The sequence below is a fragment of the Quercus lobata genome, chromosome 4, assembly GCF_001633185.2.
Source record: "Quercus lobata isolate SW786 chromosome 4, ValleyOak3.0 Primary Assembly, whole genome shotgun sequence".
Lineage (NCBI taxonomy): Eukaryota > Viridiplantae > Streptophyta > Magnoliopsida > Fagales > Fagaceae > Quercus > Quercus lobata.
This window is the reverse complement of record NC_044907.1, coordinates 44,335,047-44,356,185: the sequence shown is the minus strand read 5'-3', so window position 1 is coordinate 44,356,185 and position 21,139 is coordinate 44,335,047. Positions and strand designations below refer to the sequence as shown.

Genomic DNA, 21,139 nt, shown 5'->3' with positions numbered 1-21,139 from the left:
ATATTGTTAACGGGAAAGAACCTTTATTTGTTTTAATTGTCATATTATATTAATAAAGGTCATGCTAACGAGTGTCCTTAAGGTACTTATTAACAATCAATATTAAATATTATACTATTGCATAATAAAAAAATTAATCTATATCTATATATTACTAAAAGTTGAAGCATAGTGTTTAATGTTATTATGCTCACATTGAGCCACATCAGCATCCACGTCATTATCCTTTTTTCTTTTCAATTTTCCTATAATTGTTTTTTAACACTTACTTTTTTTTTTAATAATTTTACTTTCTCCAACCTTTCTCAAGCCTTTACCTTTTCATCTCTCTATTACCTTCAACCTTAATATCACTTTTCATCTTTCTTTATTTTGTCTCTTTGTCTTTCCCTCCCTTACCTTTTCATCTCCTCACTACCCTCTACGTTAATATCACTATTCATCTTTTCATTCATTTTCTTTTATTTTGTCTCTTCATATTCACACCATCTTCTATAAATTTGTTATTCTTTCTTTCCTTTTTTGCATAGTTTTCCATTACAGAAAGGTTGTTTCTCTCTCTCTCTCTCTCTCACACACACACAAAATTATTTTTGGAGTTTTTTTTTTTTTTTTTTCCTTGCATCTCTACTTAAGTTGATAAATTTTTGAGTTTGTTATAACTTTATGCTGGGTTGGTACAATTTAGTTTTGTGTTTTAAGTTTTTTTTTTTTACTTTTTTTGATTGTTAAATATTATACTATTGCGTTATAAAAAAATTAAAAAAGATAATATATAAGAATATAATATATATTATTCTATTACATAACATAATTTGGGTAATTTGTTATTTATTGTTTTATATATATATATATATATTATTTTTACTTTTTTAATCTTTTCATCTTATTTTATTCAATATTTAAACTCAGTCACATCCTCCATATAATTAAATTATTTATATTTTTTTAATTAAACATATAATATTTTATTTAAATTTAAATAAATTAAATTGTACTCACTTCTTTTAACATTTACACTTTCTCCAACCTTTCTCTTTCTCTTCACATTTTCATCTCCTCACCACCCTCTCTCTTAATATCACTCTTCATCTTTCCCTTTATTTTGTTTCTTCTTATTGTTATCCTTTTAGTATAAATTTGGCTTTCTCTTTTCTATTATATGCATAATTTTTCTTCACAAAAAAATTTATTTCTCTCGCTTTCTCTCTCAATTTTTGGTGATATATATATAATTTGCATCTCTACTTTAGGATGAGAAATTTCTGTATTTTTTAGAACTCTACTTTAGGTTGATCCAATTTAATTATGTTTTAAGTTTTTTTTTTTTTTGGTTAAATTTTATCATATTGCATTGTAAAGAATTAAAGATAGTTTATAAGAATGTAATATTTTAATATTACATAATATGATTTAAATAATTTGGTATTTATTTAGAGATAATTAATTTGGCATTTATTGTTATATCTTTAATTTTTATTTTTTTCTTCTCATATTATTTTATTCCACATTATTATTGTTGTTGAATTAATATATTAGATTGTATATTTTTTAAAAGTCAATAGTATATAAGAATGTAATATTTTAATATTAAATAATATGATTTAAATAATTTGGTATTTATTTAGAGATAATTAATCTATCGTTTATTATTATATCTTTTATTTTTATTTTTTCTTCTCATATTATTTTATTCAACATTATTATTATTATTATTATTGAATTAATATATTAGATTGTATATTTTTTAAAAATCAATATATTAACTTGAAAGAAATGAAAAACCAACTATTAACCAATAATAACTGAAAAAATAATATTATCACACACAATACGTAGGTCTACGACTAGTTATACAAATTAAAAGTAAAATATTTATTTATTTTTGTTATCTATTTTATTATTTAATTTTAAGTAAACTAATAAAAATAAAAAATTGTTTACATATGAATTTTGATTAAATTGTGCATAGTACTAGTGAACAAATATTTTACAGATAATTAGGTCTAGAAAGGAAAACACACGTAATGCATCCCAAGCTGACAGTTCATCAAAAGAACCAAAAAAAAAGCATATGCCACTGTTCCCCCCCCTCCCCCGCCCCCCAAAACCAAAAAAAAAAAAAAAAAAATCCTGCCATATGCCAATTGTTTAAGTAACACTCATACTACTACAACACAATGAAAAACTTACTACCAAGAGTCCACATTCCTGTCAAAGATTCCAGATCCATAAGTTGAGTTGAACATGTCAATAAGAAGGCGAAATTGTGTGAATGTAAATAGGGTGACTGGAACACTAGCGAGACAAATGATAGGAATGACTACCCATGATTTTCCATGTAGTATAATGAAAAGAGAAGCACAGAAGGTTATCATCATGGTTGCTATGGAGAAGATAAGGGTGGAAAGGCCTATAATCATCTTTCTGGGTAAGGATTCAAGAAAATCTTCTTCTGCATAACGTGATGTGAGAATTCCGAGAAACATCAATACTGAAGTTGATGAAGAAAGGAGAGACAGTGCATCGCATATTATAAAGAGCATAAATAGCTTCTTGTTTAAGAACATTGGCCAACCTATACTTTGATTGTTACCACCTGGAACAGTAATTATTGCTGCAAACATAATGGTAACAATTAGAGCACCTACTACCGTACAAGAAGTTGCTGTCTTTTGCATCCATTTTTCTCCCGCTTTCACCATATCTTTATGGCTCTCCGTAAACAATTCTTGGGGTTTTTGACCCTTTTTGTTCATAGTATCTAACATGAGAGGATCGACAATGTTCTGCATCTCCTGCATTTATAAAGCAAAACATCAGTGAAATAGTTTAAGATATGTATAAGCAAAACATCAGAGAAATAGTTTAAGATATTTATAAAATATTAAACACCTTGTAACTTTGCGTATTTCCCCCTCATTTTAAAAGACTGAGATCTACGGTTGAATCTATTCTCAAACCGGATTAAAAATTCAAATATGGCTTGTAAAATATATAAGGATAATCTATAACAAAACGCCACTGTAAAAAACACCAATGAGACTTAACCTATTTTAATTTATATTGGTTGGGTTTAATTCCATTCTATGGTTGGTATGGTTGGTGGAAAATCAAAGGTAAATACATTTAAAGACCTACAAGAGAGAATAACATAGAAAGTGATAGGTTGGAAGGAAAACTTTATCCCAAAGGTGGGGAGGGAGATACTTATTAAAACAATTGCGCAAGCCATCCCTATGTACATTATGGGGATTTTTAAAATCCCAAAGGCCTGATGTGACACACTAAACTCTACACTAGCCAAGTACTGGTAGGGCTAGACAAAGGATGAGAAGAAAATTCATTGGATCAACTAGAAGAAACTTTGCAGCCCAAAGGGAAGAGGAGGTATGGGTTTTAGGGATATCCAAGCTTTTAACTTGGCTTTGTTGGCAAAGCAAGCATAGAGACTCCTTCACAACACTCATTCATTATTTTTCTGGATATAAAAATGAAGGTATTTTCCAAACTGTTCTTTTATGGATGCTGAATTGGGGAGTAATCCATCATATGTATGGAGGAGTTTATTGGCAGCCAGGGAGACTATTTATGAAGGATCGAAGTGGGGTGTGGGTGATGGCAGAACCATTGGCGTGACCACACATAAGTGGCTCTCTCATAAGCAAATTTTTTTTGGGAGAACTGCAACCAGACTTGATGGTGAAGGACTTAATAGATAGTGATACGGGGTAGTGGGATAGAGAGAAGATTTTTTTTTATCTCTTTGCATACATGACACGCATGGTATTCCGCTGTGACGAACTACCACTCGGGATGTGCTGATTTGGAAGGAAAAAAGTCGTTATCATTCACTGTGAAATCTAACTATCGGGTGGCCCTTAGGATGAAGGCAACCACACAAACTGAACACTCCACAACAAGTACAAAATGGCCCCTATGGAGTAAGCTATGGCGACTAAATGTACTCCCCAAAGTACGCATGTTTCTCTCGCATGCATGTTCAAATGTATTTCCAACCAGGAAAAATTCTTCATAAGTGAAGAGTGCAAGTGGATCCCCATTGTGCAATCTGCTGCCAGCAACCCGAATCAGTAGGCCACTTGTTGTGGGAATGTCCTCTTGCAAGAAACACGTGGGCACTCTGCTAGGGTGGACTCCAAAATGCCCAAACAGCTGCGGAGATTTCTTCCTACTTTTTTCGGGCGTTGGTGGAAAAGCTCCCTGTGGTGGAATTGGAAAGGTTGGCAATGATGACTTGGGCAATCTGGAATGTGAGGAATAAGTACTACTTTGAAAAAACCCAAACCCATCCAAAAGCAATTTTGAGTGGGGCTCTCGGCTTCCTGCAGAAGTACCAGACGCTTATGGCAGCACAACAACACACCTAAGCCATGGGGTTGGCTACTTGGAGCTTTGGGTGGATCGGGAACACAGTGTATGGGAAGCCTTTCAACAAAAACTGGAGTTTTTAAGCTTGTACTAGTTTTCCTTTTATTCCCCTGCTTCTGGACTGCTTAAACTGGGCATATACTTTGTATCTGTGTTTGGTTATGTCAATAAATATTTCTATCTTTTACCTTAAAAAAAAAAAAAAAAAAAAAAAAAAAAACAGGGCATCTAATAGGTTAAATGTTTTTTAAGTTTTCTAGACAACAAATTATTAAGATTTCTAGTTAGAGATTTAGTTCACTGTGCATCAAAGATTCATTCGGTCCAGTGAAATTCACGAAATAGATGACAGCAACAATGATTTCGACGACAGAAATGATAAGAATCTTAGAAAGGATGATTAAATCTTCACTCCACCCTTATTTCCATATTTCTTTTGGATTTTATATTATAATTAGCTAGTTGCAATTTGTAAACTTATTTTAGATTTTGAACTTGGAACTTGAAACTATAGAAACATTTCCAACTGTGTTGACACTTTATAGTTATTTTGGCACTTAGTTACTAGTTAAACATTTAGTGAACTTTTTGGATACATTGTGTAAAATTTGAAGTGTATTTGTTTCATTAGTATATTCAAAGTCACTACTAATGTTTCTTACGATCCACGATCTAATTCTACAATCCACCATCTCATTTGATCTCCCACAATCCTTCAAAGGATTCCAACTTTGACAACCTTAGATGCAAGGCAAATTACATGTAATGGAGGTCTTGTAAGTTTGTTTGTATTGCGCGCAACTTCTTTATGGTGGATTTGAAGAGTTGAGCTACATCCCGAAATGTTTTTCCATGTTGGAATCTCACTTTGTGAACAATTCCTTATCTACACTCTGTGATTGTTCTTATTGTGATTGGTTTTAGTGTTTTATTTATATTGCAATCGAAATTGGCTACGTAACTAGTTGACCTTAACGGTGATAAATTATTAAAATTGGTAGAAAGCCAATCTAGAGTCTAAATGTGAATGTTCAAATTGAAGCACGTGCATTAATTTTTTCCCCCCCCTACAAATTAGACACAATGCTTTTAATCATATAAGTAACAGTTTTCACTGTCTAAATATAAGTATCCAAAAAAGCATTTGCAAATGCTTTTTTGAGTAATGCATTTGCAAATGCTTTATTCAAATTCTTATAGCCAATTGGCTAGAAGAATTTGAATAAAGCATATCAGATGTCAAATTTTAAGTGTTGGCATTTTGGATCTTTAAAGCAATATCACAAAGACATTCGAAAATGGGTGGAACTCTTGTTTACAAATCCACTGTTGGATTATAAAGCTACCCTATACTTTAAATGCTGGCAAATTTTTGATATGATACAATATTAATAATTATCTATTTATAAAATCTTTAAATTTTAATTTTTTTTAACTTTGAAATTATTTATAAAACGCGATTTTATGGATCAAATAATAAATAACCTCTTATTGATACGATATTTGAAGTGTGTGTAGTTGGTCCATAACTAAGAGACCCAGAGGTAGGGGGCGCATGGCTCGACCCTACCTGTAATCAGCTATACTTGTTCCTAATCCATGTGATGCATGAAAATCGATAATTATTTTGAAAATTGTGGTATAATGTATACTTTGTTATCTAAATTCTGTTAAAGACAATTTGTTCTCCCTAAAAATTAAAAAATTTATAAAATTATTTTCCATCTTTTAATTTCTATCAGTATATCATTCTATTATTTTGGATGTGTTTAATTGATACTATTCATTTTTTAGGTGGTTTATATTCTTTGAAATTATGTTTTAGTGTTCTATGTTTTCCTAATTTTTTTTGTACAACTAAACTTTTTAAGTTTCAAAAAAATTATTCAATTTCCTCATTTTCTTCATTAAAATTATCATGATAATCAAAATTTATAAGAAAATTACGCTTAATATTACTCAAATAATTAATAGGCACATTCTAATTTTTTGATAAAATAAAATAAAAAATGTCAAATTTTCACTTTCAAAATAATTAAGTAATAACTAAAACAAAAATCAAACCAAAGCTATAAGGGGATCAAGATAGACTATTTGTGATAGGGAACTCAAAAACACAACACCAAAACGTATTAACTCAAAATAATGTTATTAAAAACACAATGATTTATCAACCTAAAGTAGAATTGCAAGAAAGAATAAAAAAAATTGAAAGAAACGAGAGAATGTGACTATGTGAGAGAGAATAGCAAATCTATAGAAAATGCTAAATTGCAAACTACACCTCTAAATTGCAACTTTGCAATTTAGCATATAGAAATAAGATGAGAAGAAATAAAAAGTAAAAATAAAAAATATAGTAATAAACACCAAATTATCCATGTCATATTTTGTAATAGAATAACATTATATTCTTATACACTATATTTTATAATGCAATAGGATAACATCTAACAATCAAAGAAAAAGAAAAAAAAAACATAACAAAACCAAATTGCATCAACCCAAAGTATAGTTCTAAAGAACACAAAAATTCATCAACCTAAAAAAGAGCTTCAAAGAAAAAAATCCACACGAAAAAAATTGTGTGAGAGAGAGAGACAGAGTGAGAGAGAGAAAAAAAAAATTTTGTGGGAAAAATATGCATAGAATGAGAAAGATAATAGCTAATCTATAAAAAGAGGATGAGAATAGGAAGAGCTAAAATAAAATTGTGACATTAAGGTAAAAAGTAATGGGGATATGAAAAGATAAAAGGGAAGGGGAAGGTTTAGAGAAAGTGTAACAATAAGTTAGAAAATTAATAAGAAGAAAAATAGTTTAAAGTAAGAGAGAGAGGGTAGAAAATAAGTGGATGATGTGGCAAAATGAGAGAGTAGCAATAATAAATATTAAATACTAAGTTTTAGTTTTTAGATATATATAGATATAAATGACAGTTATAGTTCTAAGGACGACAATGACAGTGAAGAAAACTTCGCCACTTTTATTGCTTTAGTTGAAGATTGTGGTGAGATTTCTGTACAACCATTTGATGTAAATGATGAGGAAGACACTGAGGTTGAGGCTAGTAAGGGATCATAAGATGAATCCGTCTAAGAAGGATCTTCAAATAGCTAATAATGAGTTGATTAAGGATTGTTCCAAGTATGCTAATCAAGACCGCTAAGGTTGCCCTTCAGAAGTTTAATAAGGTTGAAACTAAGAAGACGTTAACTTTATAGAAATAAGAGGTTGCTAGGAAAGAGATAGAGCAACTAAAGAGTAATCTTACTAGTGCACTTCATAAGATTAAGATTTTTGAGCAAGAGGTAATATAGTCCAGGACTAGATGGATAAGATAGCCAGTGATAAGCTTGAACAAGCATTGAGTGCCCAAAGCCTAATTATAATAAGACTAGCTTTGTATACACCGGTTTAGAACGTTTCAGCACATCTCCATCTCAATCCACTAGTTCCAAAGGGACGAACCAATTTGTTCCTTTATCTGGTGAGATTGGTGAGACTACCACTCCTAAGCCCCTTCCCAGACCCCAGATCAAGACCAAATTAAAATCGTTGCCCAAGAGGAAACAATGTCCTAAGACCCATCGCTTTTGTCACCATTGTGATGCCATGGGTCATTCATGCTCGAAATGTTTTAAGTTACAAGCCCTCAAATCTTGATGCTTTGAGTTCTTTGGCATATGGTCTTAAGGGACAAACTTGTTCTTGATTGGTCTGCCTCTCGCACGTCTGTCATGAGATTTTTTTCACCAAGCACTCATATTGTTTGGCTAAATTTCATGCCAAAATATCAAATGTAATGACAAAGTTTCAACTTGTTCATTATCAATGTCATGTGTGATTTTTCAGTGTAATCAAGGATCAAATTAGATGAAAGCAACTGATTTTTTCGGTTAAGCGAAGTTGTTAAAGAAAGCAACTGATTTAACCCTTCATTTGTGTTGATGTTGGGCCCCGTGTGGCTTGTATTGCCAAGCCCAAGTCAACATAAGTTGATAGAATTCCAATTCAAATAGGAATCTCATCTAGCCAACTTAACATATGTATCCATATATATGTGATTAGGTGGCAAAGTTGATTAATAAGAAAGAATTCCAATAACTTAGTAAGTGTAGCCGCATAAGAATATAGAGAAAAAGAGCAGCAGTGTTTCTATTCTTATTGTTTCTGTGAGAAAGTATTAGGGTGTAATTGAGATTTAGGTTTCTTAAGAGTATTCTTGTGCATTATTGTATCTCCTTATTTTTATCGTAAAATTTTCTTTCGTCGCCATGGAGGTAGGCAATTTGTTGAACCACGTAGATTCTTGTGTTCTTTGTGTGTGCTTGTTATTTAATTTCCGCTTATTTACTGTTATTGATTTGAGTCCTGGGATGCTATTTGTACAACAAATGGTAGTAGAGCCAGGTTAGGATTCAATCCTTTGAATACAGTAAAGATGTCAAACACAAAGTATGATGTAAAGAAGTTTTGTGGTAAAAGAAATTTTTCTCTTTGGCAAAGGTGGATGAAGGATCTCCAAATTCAACAAGGAGTTCATAAGGCCTTGCTTGGGAAGGAAAAGAAACTGGAAACAATGAAGGATGTAAAATGGGTAGCAATGGATGAGACCTCAAAAGATGTAAAATGGGTAGCGATGGATGAGACCTCAAAGGATGAGATCATTCACAACATCCTAGAAGTAAAGACCTCAAAGGAGATTTAGGAAAAACTAGAAGATTTTTATATGAGAAAGAATCTAACAAGCAAGTTGTACGTGAAGAAGCAACTATATAGTTTGCACATGAAGGAGGGTTCAGATCTATGGGAGCATCCCAACACGTTTAACATATTGAATACCCAACTGTCAAGTTTTAGGGTGAACTATGAGGATGAAGATAAAGCATTATCCTTATTAGCATCGCTTCCTACTTTTTTTGATCATCTAGTGACTACGTTGATGTAAAGGAAAAAGACTATAGTACTCGAGGAGGTTAATAGTGCTGTCTTGTCACACATGAAGATGAAGCAAGATGGTGATGGTTCACAGGCTAATGGACTTATTGTAAAGTCTAAGTCAAGTAATAGGGGTAGAAGTAGATCAAGAGAATGGAACTCCAGGAGGAACAAATCATAGTCTAAATAATGTGCAAAGAAAAATGTAGAGTACTTTTATTGTCACAAGAAAGGGCACTACAAGAATCAGTATAAAGAGTTGAAAGACCATTTAGAAGAGAAGAAGAATGGAAAGAAACCCCTAGAATCAGCTAGTGTTACTAAAGAAACATCAAATGATAGTAAAGTTAGTGCAGATTTACTTTCAGTTTCGTTAGGTAACAATGTTCTATTGGAATACTGGGTTTTAGATTAAGCATACTCATATCATATGACTCCAAAGAAAGATTGGTTTAACACTTTTAAGCCTTACAATGGTGGTATGGCCCAAATAGGTAATAATGCTACATGCCCAATTATTGGGATTGGTACCGTGAAGATCAAGATGTTTGATGGAGTTATGAGAGTTCTTAGTAATGTCAGACATGTTCCAGATCTTAAAAAGAATTTAATTTCTTCAACAGTATTAGATGATTTGGGCTATTCATACTCTTCAAAGGGTAGAATCATGAAGATTACCAAAGGTACTTTGATGGTGATGAAGGGACAAAAAGTAAGCACACTTTACTGATTGATTGGGAACACAGTTGTAGGAAGAGTTGCGGTCACCACTCCGATGGAGTCTAGCACTGACAACCTAGGTTGCACAGACACGCCATTTTTGGCGTCGTGACGGTATCGGACACCTGAACGAGTACAACTCACTAGATTCCGATGTCCGGTGAGTGCCTCTCTTTTTCTTTTTTTTTCCTTTTTTTTCACTTCTCTGACACGGCTCCAACATGCTAGTAGTAAATAAATTAAAAAAAAAAAAAAAAATCATAGATTTTGACAAATGGACTTACCAATAACATTGATTTTGAGATACACCCTAAAACAAAAATTCTTAAAGTCTAAGAAGCCTAAGTTAAAACCCACATCTCAAGTTCTCAACCCACCTTCTCTCTAGCCTCTGCCCATTGCTGCTGCTGCTGCCCTCTGTCCATCGTCGGAGCTAGATCAAGCCGATCGGTGAGCTCCATAGACGTCACGCCGTGCCCTGTCCTTTCCGATTGGCGAGCTCCTTCTCTCTCCTCCTCCTTCTTCTTCTTCTTCTTCGCTGTCTCACCCAGATGCCTTCTGTCTTCTAGTCTAGTTCATTTTAACTTTTCTACTACTTTTGTATATTTCCTCTTTATTTTGTGTGTCTTCTGCCAACCCCACGTGAAAGTCACTTTCGAACATTCAATTTCAAATTTTAACTATTGAATACCATATGTCAATGCCATGATGTCTTTGATATGCCATTGGTCCAAAAGAGAATAATTTATATTATTATTTTGACTATTATTTTTAGTATCAGTATTAGTATTTGAATGTAGCCTATGTAAACTTTTGATATGTACTCCAAACATTTTATGTGTATTATTGTATTCCTTTGGGTGTTAGTTTACTTATTCGTAGTTCTTACATAATTTAAATTCTAGACATAAATGTATTTTATGTCTAAAAGTACTAAAAAATATGTCTAAATATAAAATTTAATTAATTATTTAACCGCCGTGTCGTGTCCTTATTTTTTAAAATTATCGTATCCCCGTGTCCGTGTCCGTGCAACATAGCTAACAACACAAAATTATGGCATATGTTACTTGGCCATATTGGTGAACGTGTTATGTTAGAGTTGCACAAGAGAAATTTATTGAAGGGGGTGAAGACATGCAAGCTAGACTTCTGCAAGTATTGTGTGTATGGGAAGCAGCATAAAGTCAGTTTTAAGACAGGCTCTCATACAAGTAAGGGTGTTCTTAACTACATTCATTCAGATATTTGGGATCCAGTATCAGTTTCTTCTCATAGTGGTGCTCAGTATTTTGTCAGTTTCATTGATGACTACTCTAAAAAGGTATGGATTTACTTTATGAAGCATAAGTCTAATGTGTTTGACATATTTTAAAAATGGAAAGCACAGGTTGAGAATTAAACTACTAGGAAAATAAAATACCTTAGAAATGATAATGGACTAGAGTATAGAGATAAAGAATTCATAAGATTTTGTGAATTAAAAGGCATTATTCGTCACTTCATAGTTAAAGGAACTCCACAGTAGAATAGGGTTGTAGAGAGAATGAACAAAACCTTAGCAAAAAGAGCCAAATGCATGAGATTGAATATAGGGTTGCCTAAGGTGTTTTGTGTAAAGACAATTAACAAAGCAAGCTTTATTATTAATAAATCTCCATCATCAGCCTTAGATTTCAAGATTCCAGAAGAGGTTTGGTCAAGTAGACCAGTTGATTATTCGAGACTAAAAATCTTTGGTTGTCCAGCTTATGTGCATGTGCAAAGTGGAAAGCGTTCCAAATTAGATTCAAAGTCAATAAAATGCATATTTCTTGGTTTTGAAAAAGGTGTTAAAGGCTACAAGCTTTGAGATCCAATCACAAAGAAAATGGTGACTAGTAGAGATGTCATATTTGATGTAGCCTTCATGTTGAAATAGAATGAAACAGAGACATGTGATAATAGTTCATAGGAGAAATTAACTGCTGAGGTGGAGTTTGGCAAAAATAGTTCACCCAGTGATGAAGGTGATGCTAAGATTGATCCACAATAGCAACAAGAAGAGCCTTATTCAATTGGTAAAGGTAGAGAGAAGCGGGTTCACAAAGCACCACAGAGATATGGCTTTGAAGACATGGTTAGCTTTGCTCTCATAACTAACAATGGAGATCCATTGTCTTACAGAGATGTAGAAGAGATGGAGTCACTATAGAAGAATAAGACTTGGGAATCCCCTAATATGTTGACAAAGCCAGTTCCAACAGACAAGCTCAAGGGCTACTTGGACTTGGTTGATTTTTGCAGCTTGTGAGCCCTAAAGGGCTAAGGTGGAGGCAATGGAGAAGTTTGCTCATGTTTCTTGATCAATTCAAGCCAATGTGGAGATTTGTTGATGTTGGGCCCCATGTGGCTTGTATTGCCAAGCCCAAGTCAACATAAGTTGATAGAATTCCAATTGAAATAGGAATCTCATCTAGCCAACTTAACATATGTATCCATATATACATGTTTAGGTGCGGCAAAGTTGATTAATAAGAGAGAATTCCTAATAACCTAGTAAGTGTAGCCACATAAGAAAATAGAGAAAAAGAGAGGCAGTCAACTCATATTTTTATTATTTTTGTGAGGGAGTACTGAGGTGTAAATTCTTATGTTCTTTGTGTGAGCCTGTTATTTAATTTCCGCTTATTTGTTGTTATTGATTTGAGTCCTGAGTGCTATTTGCACAACAATTTGAATTTGCAATAAGAACGAAAATAAAACCCCAATAACCCAAAGAGGGGAGAGACGGCCACAGATCACATTGAGAAAACCTCATTAAAGCCAAATTGTCTGATTTCTACCCAAACTCTAAGATCACTTGTTATGTGAGTTGGAGTGCTTTGTGAATCCACAAAGACGACAAAATTCTTCAAGCGGCCTTGGAGTGACTAAAAGATCAATTTTGTAGTTGGTAATGAACTACGGTGTTGGATTACCTTGAAGATGTAAGCTAGATTAATAGTTGCAGCAAGAGAAGAGAGCAGGTTCGACTCCAGCATATAGGCGACTAAGACAGTTGCCTAAGGCCTCTAAATAAATAAAAAAATGTTATATTATATTTTAATTAAGACTTATTTACCCTTTTACCTAGATTTTGAAAAATATCTTAAGGCCCCTTTTATTAGTTAATAGAATGCATTGTATATTAAAAAGACTCCACAGTAATTCAAAACACATAAACTAGTATATATGTACATTCTTTTTAAAATAATAGATAAAGAGTCTATACTATAGACTGTCAATCTAGACACTATCAACCCATTTGTCACTTTATTTAAAGTTTTTTTTTATATTTTAGTTAGTTGATTTTTCCCATTTTTATTATTCCGGTTTATTTTTAATATTTCTAGTAATTTATTTAATTTGTATTTTTTATATATATTTTCTATAGTTATCCTTTAAGAATAATCTAATTTTTGTGTTAGTACTGATTTATTCAGTTATTTGTGCAAGTTTGGAGTATAAAGTAACCACATCATTAGAAAGTTGCAATCTTAGTTTTGATAAATTAGGTCTATTGTTCTATAAATTTATTTTAGTTAAATTGTAATTTTCTATTATAAACCTTGTTTCATTTATTTATAAATATATTTTAAAATTAATAATTTTTACTAGAAAATATCTACCTAGATATAAAAAAAATAGAAATAAAATAAAATAACTTTAATTTTTTTTTTTTAAAAGGAAAAACTAGAAAAATAAATTGAATCTCAAAATGAATCTATAGATAAATTTGTTAGTAATATTAAACAAAACACAACAAAAACTTTGGGTGAAAAATAAAAAATCAACAAATAATCCATTAAAAAGATATTGAAGACAATAATGAAAATAGTCTTAATTAAATAAATATTATTTAATTTAATTAAATATAAAAAAATAAAATAAAAAATTCCACTTAAAGTTTTCGACTTAAACCCCAAAATTGGTTGAGTCGGCCCTAGAAGAGAGCTTAGATACAATTGTTTGATTGCATGTATTGGATGGCTTGTATGTTAGCTTCTATCACAACTTCTTCATAGTGGATTTGTTGAGCTAGGCTAGGTTCCAGAGTTTTTTTCGATGGGATTTTCATTTTGTAGACAATTTCTCGTCTCATGTATTTAATTGTTTAACCCATTCTTAGGGGTCTAAACATGATTTTTTCTTGGAGGTCTTGGCCCCAATAAAACTAATTGAAATCTTTGCCTACTTGTAAAATATAATTTTATGTTTGATTTATTTTACAGCTGGTGTGATTAATCAATCAATTTTGATAATTTCGCAATATGTTGCATAAGAGTCCATTTGGTTGGAAAGATGAAAAAGTGAGAAAATAGAAAATGTGAAAGGGATGAAAAAGTAGGAGGATATAAGATATTTTAATTTTCCTCCTTTGTCTTTGGTTGGGAGTAGAAAAATGGAAGAATGAAAAAATGAGTTTGTATAAATTTACTCATATGTCCTTATTAAAAATTGATGCCCAATTAAAACAAAAAAGTGGTAAACAACCAAAAAAAAAAGGCAATCACCCAAATTTATTAGAAAAGAAAAATCATGCCCAAAAAAAAAAAAAAAAAAAAAAAAAGAGAGAGAGAGAGAAGAAGAGGAACCAGCAAGTCTAGCACGTAAAGGGAGGGGGCCGAGAGGGGGGGGGGGGAGGTAGTTCTGTCAATGACTGCATCTATTCTTCTGCCCTCTGTTTTCTCCCAATTGGGGATATACAATTTTGGTGGTCAGGGGAGAAAATACTTAGACCCCACAAATTTTCCATTCTCCTCATCTCTGTAACCAAACACCCATAAAAACAGTTTTCTCTCAATTTTTCTCATCTCTATTTTCTATTTTCCCTATTTCACTCCCAACCAAATGAACCCTAAAGGTCTAAATATATTTGGTGTCCGTTTAAGAACAACTTATATAACTTTTAGCTAAAAATGTACTTAAGTATACTTGTACCTTAAAAAAAGTGAAAAATCATGAAATTTTAAAAAGTTGTATATAAGAGATAAAAACTAAAAGTTAGAAGCTACAACTAATGCCAAACAAACACTTAGTATATGTGCTGGAAGTAAACCGAAACAGTAAAAAGTGAGATGTATTACCTTAAACCATTGTAATTCTTTTTGCATCTGTAAAGCTGCTCCTGGGACGTTTTTTAATGCAGTGGAAGAGTCTAATATCGCTGCAACATGTAGTATGCTATTTCCTTCGCGATCTAATTCAGTTGATAGTTTTTTGTTCTTTGTATGTAATCCGTATAAGACGGAAAATACTTTATTCTGACGATGTTGAACAGCAGACTTTAAAATACTTCTCGATGAGGAAGTTTCCAGGGTCTTCAAAAGTCCAGGTCTTTCACGCTGTATAACAGTAACAAACTCAAATATCCCATTCTTGACAGCTCTCAGGATGGCAGCACGAACATTTTCTTTTTGTTCTTTACTTAAATCTTGTAACTGTTGGCACACGAGACGTAGGAGTGCGTAGGATTGGAGATGAAGCAATTTCAATTCACAAATTTGTTTGATTCCTAAGTTAATAATCATAACAATGTTAAATGAAGAAAACAAAAAATAATTGAACACAATTAATCACTAACAAGTGAAATTCATTGAGTGCATGTAGCATACCTAAGGGTTTAAGGAGATTTGAAAGACGATCTGCAGAGTGGAGGAAAAAAACTCAAACCCGTTCTTTAAAGTCAACATAGAGAAATTATAAAAGGAGACAAATAATAAAGTGTATTATTAGCCCTGTATACAGGTTGATTAGATTCACTAGCACCATTAGTCTCAAATCAGCCGGGAGATACACCCTTCTAGGATTTCTAGAATTCCTAAGCATGAAATTCTTTGCCCAAAACAAAGTGTTGTAAGGGTTATAATATATTCAAGTTTGAATTGAATCAAGTCCAGTCCAATAGCAGATTGAAAATTCAAGTTTCAAAAGACTCATTCAAGCGAAATCATTCTCGCTTGAGTGAACGTTGACTGAAACTTAAAACAGAATTGACGCTCAACCTTTGCTTGACACTCGCTCGAGATAATATTGCGTGAACAATGAATTGGCTTGGTGTGTTGCCTATTTAACTTAGTTTTTTCTATACAAACAAACCCTTGTCTCTCTCTCACACACACTTGACTGAAACTTGAATAGAATTTTTGCTCGACCTTCGTTTGCCACTTGCTCGAGCGAAAAATTGTGTGAACAGTGAATTGACTTCTTGTGCCGCCTATTTAACACACACACTCACTTGAAATTTTCGCTTGACCTTCACTTGACACTCGCTCCAGCAAATTTTGCGTGAAAAGTGAATTGACTTCTTGTGTTACCTATTTAACACACTTGCTCGAGTTTGTGTGACTAGTGAATCGACTTGTTGTGTTGCCTATTTAACACACACACACACACACGGAGTGAGAGAGAGACTGCCATACAAGAGAAAATCTTAAGAGGCCAACTTCCTCAAGCCTAAGAGTTTCAATTCATCTACTTTGAGTGTATCTCCCTTCGAGATCTCTTTCAGAGTTACTCATTGAGAGTTTCTCACGTTGATCATTAATTGTGAGATTAAAACATTGTAAATATTGTTAATCCAAACCACAAAAACCTCAACTAATGCCCGTGAGTTCATTGGTAGAAAACCTCCGGAGAGTTTTTTAAAGCAACAAAGTTTCGGGTCGTTGTGGACAAGATTTTCTCGTGGAGAAAGTTTGCGCAGAAGAATTACAGCGTGCTGGGGACACTGCGGTAGGAAGGCAAACGAGGATGCTTGCTGATGTTACATAAAGTCTAGCTTGAAAGGTTTTGTTAGTAGACTAATGTAATTCTTTCTTCTATAGCTAATTTTCTACATGTTTGGATTTTTTAGAGTGATTTTACCTTTAAAAAAATGATAAGTTATTGGTTTTCCACTTCATTTCAAAATTAACAATTGGTATCAGTGAGTAGGCACACCTTGTAAGAGATTAATTTTCTAAGTGTGATCATTAACTCCTACTATCATGGATAAAGCGTAATTGCTCACTATTCCCTTGTCTTTAGTAAAAATTGTTAGAAGTAATGCCCAAAAATCCAATTTTTACGGTTGGTGACAACTTCATACACTATACCACACATGGTCATAACATCCCTTGCACAAGTAAGGTAGTGTAAGTGATACATTCTCACACATTGAGAGAGCCTATCAACTCACCTCATCAGTTGGCTTTCTCCCAAGGGTAGGTTAGGTTAGGTCGGGTCTCACACATCGATAAAGTTTATATTGTAAAAAACTCTAGGTTAACCCTAAAGTTAGTTTACTTGTTTTCAAGTACTAGAGCTTACAATAAGTTTAAGTCTCTTAGCCCTTAATATCAACTCGTAGAAGACATGGACAGGCTCGGTTGTGTTCTAATATTTGAGCTTTTAACATTTATGGCTGTGGGTTCCTGTTTTGGATGGTACCCAAGCTCAATAATGATGAAGGATCTTGGGACTCCATAGATAGGTGTTTAATTGTTAGTTGGACTGTGCTTGACTCACCGCGATCTTGTTAGGCTGTTGTACGAGACAATCTGTGCACAAGACATGAACCTCACAACGCAAATACACACACAAACACACACACACACACACACATATATATATATATATTGGTTGAATGAATAACTAAGGAATGGCAAACAAAATAAAAGAAATGCAAGTAGAACATCAAAGATCCTTAGATAGAGTGAGATTATGCTTCATTATATTAAGTTTCTAAGTACATTGAGTCCCGTTTTGCCAGGATATATCATAACACTCAATAAAGTTAAAAAATCACAGACTTAGATAGCTTTCTTTAGGCTTCCAAGACTTGTGAAGTTTGAATTCCTCAAACATTCACTTTAGGATCCCTAGCACTGAATACTTCTTGCTTACCCATCTTAGCTGGGGCTCTGCCCCTTTTATAGTACTGTTTTTAGGGTTCTTACTTGTTAACAATCCATTCCTTTTATGCTCTGGGTACTAGAACCAAGGCTATGCCCAAAACATTGGTGGCTAGTCCTTTTCCCTTTTTTCTCTAATTTCATTTTCCTAGGAACTGGCAGCTAAAAAGCCCACTTGCTGACTTTCCTCTTAGAAGAGATCCTTTCTGAGTAAGTCCAAATTCTTCTCCAAGGTCAAGGCTTCTTATTCTTTCCCCAAGGTCTAAAAAGGGACATCTCAAAGTTTTGAAGTTTTGATGTTGACTCCTTATAACTTGTTTCTTTCCCCCAATAGGTGTTGGTCCCAAAACCAACATCTGTCCCCGTTACTATCGTTTGGTTCATAGGTAATTGATCTTGACAGGACCTCCATCGCCCTTCGTGCCCCTTTTTATATGAGCATGCCATCCTAAACCATCCTCATCCTGGTTGGCATTTTCCAACCTTCATCAAGGATCTACTCCCTAAGGTTGGCGGATCCTATGCAACTTCGGCCCATATCCTACTTGCTCCTTTGGACTTTCTTAGGTGTCATGGTTTCCTTACACCCTTGGGCCAAGCCTTTCTTATCCCTCCTTCTCTAGGGTCTAAGACTTATTTTTCTTTTTCTTACAGGCCTGGCTTTCCTTCTCCATCGTAAGGCCCAAACCTTCTTCCTTTTCTCATTTCCATGGGCTCAGTCTTCCTTGCTTTTATGGGCCTGGCTCCTTGTCATGTTTTGAATGTCAATAATGGCATACTGGGAGTTTTGGCATTTAATGCACTTGTGTTGATCGTGTAGCTTAGGTAAGTGGGTAATATTGGGTGCTTGGTTGTGGGGATTGGAGTCATAATTTGGCTAGTTGTAATTGTGAAGTGGTGTTGGTATTGTGGAGTTTAGTGGTGGTAGTTTCAAGGTGTAGTCGTTGCTAGCTGTTGTTTCTGTTGTATAGGTTTCCATTAACAAAAAAAAAAAAAAAAATTAAATAGATTTAACTATAAAAGAATAATAATAATAATTAAGCATTAAATTCTTTGAATCTTACCTTTAAAAAAATAGATTAATTATTCCCTTATAAAAAAAATTGATTTTTTTCTTATAAAAATTTTTTTTTAATAAGATACTAACACAAGCCCATGGGTAGCCCATTAGGCCCAATCCAGTAGTCATGTTTGCTAAAGACAAAATGGGCATTGCCCATGGGCAAGGTTGTAGGCTAGAGTTTTCTCTTTAGGCTCAGCCTGACCCGACCCAGCCCATTAACAAGTTAATATCCCACTATGCCCAACAAATTGCACCCATGGATCAAGTAAAACTAGGCTGAGTTGGCCTAACCCAGCCCATTGACAACCCTTATCTAAACTCTTTGTGGAGCTAACTTGTAACCTAGTAACCTATTCAATCACAATCTACACAAAACTCCCAAAATCTGAAATCAAATCACACCCACCCACACTGCTTGTACAAAAGGACAACAGCCACAACTCAATCATAAAATAGGAAAGGAAACAAAGAGAAAATAAGAGAGACAAATAGAGAGAGACGATCGGTGACCAGGTGGCATTGCTAAGCTCCACTGCTAACATCATCCTAGATCTCCAAGAACACAGCTGACATCCAACGTATTTTCTCTAGAGATCTATAAAAGCCAATTCCGTTCAGCCACGATTATTAAATGGGTCTCCATGTTGATGTCAATATTATGTGTATTGATTTTTTTGTCAATGTAAAATCAAGAAAGTATTTTTATGTTTGGTTGCCAATAAAATGCAAGAAAAATTTGTGAATGTTATTCTTACATTTTTCTCTATTTTTAAAATTAAGATTTTTTTTTTTTGTTTTATTTTTGCTGAAATAATATTTTTAAATATTTATTAAATAATAAAATAAATTTTATTTTCACCTAAAATAATAAAAAAGACATAACTTGTGCCCAGTGCATTGCATCTTAACATGTTCAGTGCAATTGATGACACAATCCCAAATCAAATAAAAATTCAAATAAAAAATTGTTTTAACCCTAAAACGCTCAAACTTAGATGGTTAGACCTTTAAAAAAAAAAAATATATATATTATTTCAATTGAACTTCACGTGGACCCCCACAAAATAATCTCTTCCATTACTGGATCAGATATATTAGCTCTGATTGGTGTTGTATAGTTTGTTGTTCTCGGTAGAGTTGAGGATGTACTTAGAACTCTTATTTTGGTTTTGGAGTGAAATTCTCTAATATTCATTGAAAAAAATTTATCACGCTATTATTATTTATCATGTAAACACAACTAAAGTTGCCCAAAATATAATTTTCATTTTGACCCAAAAAAGCGAAAAATCTGAAGGAAGAGAGTTTACACAGCAACGCACCTGATTTGATAATTCTAACTCCATTGATGTCTTCAGCCGATTGAAAGCGCGTAGCTGACAGCAGAACTGGCGAATCAATCTCGAGTCAAATTTAGGAATTCATATATACAGAAAATCTCCGTCTATACTTAAATAGTTAAATCATATATCAATAAATAAAATACTATAAAAACAAAGTCTATGACTTTTTCTTGACCTCGTAAGAATTTGCCACATTAGCTTTAATACTCTCACAATTTTATTCTTCATTTATTTATTTCTTTGTTTTTTCTTTGTTTTTTAAACTATACAACGATCTCTCAGCAAAAAACTATGCAACAACAATACTCAGCAAAAAACTATGCAACCATACGCAGAGGAAACCCCAAAAATGAAAACCTTTGACTCATATACTGAAAATTTAACGCTTCAGCTTCTTCCTTCTCTCTCACCACAGTCTGTGTCTCTATGCTTCGCTTCTGTAAACACTGTCTAAGACTTGGCTTTAAGTTGCTAATGGTTTTTGTTTGTGTCTGAATTGTAGTTTGTTAAGGCTTGAGTTTAATTTGATCTAATATGTTTTTCATCTTTAAATTTCAGAATATATCAAGATAACTAGAAGAGAATTGAATTATGTTGGAGTTAAGTCTTAGTTTACAACCTAGTTTGTTGTCAAATTTTGTTCAGACTTTAATTATGTTGGGTATAAAAAAAAAAAAAAATTTAGGATGGTCACAAATTTTTCTTAAGGGTAAAAAATCATAAAATTTTTAAACTTTACATATGATAATTTTTTTTTTTCAGGT

The 21,139-nt window shown here is 33.1% G+C and overlaps 1 protein-coding gene across 3 annotated transcripts in view; it reads right to left on the bottom strand.

Moving 5' to 3' along the window:
- Positions 1 to 2,118: 2,118 nt before the first annotated feature.
- Positions 2,119 to 21,139, bottom strand: part of LOC115987625 (protein ACCELERATED CELL DEATH 6-like) — a 59,818-nt gene continuing 40,797 nt past the window's right edge. For 2 of the 3 annotated variants that reach the window (XM_031111210.1, XM_031111211.1), the window contains exons 6-9: positions 20,355 to 20,420; positions 15,690 to 15,719; positions 15,162 to 15,589; positions 2,119 to 2,798 (exon numbers count right to left, since the gene is read on the bottom strand). In XM_031111210.1, coding sequence (XP_030967070.1) covers positions 2,193 to 2,798; positions 15,162 to 15,589; positions 15,690 to 15,719; positions 20,355 to 20,420 — 1,130 coding nt within the window. In that variant the 3' untranslated portion in view covers positions 2,119 to 2,192. The remainder of the gene's footprint in view (positions 2,799 to 15,161; positions 15,590 to 15,689; positions 15,720 to 20,354; positions 20,421 to 21,139) is intronic. The other variant, XM_031111212.1, reaches the window with a different exon arrangement.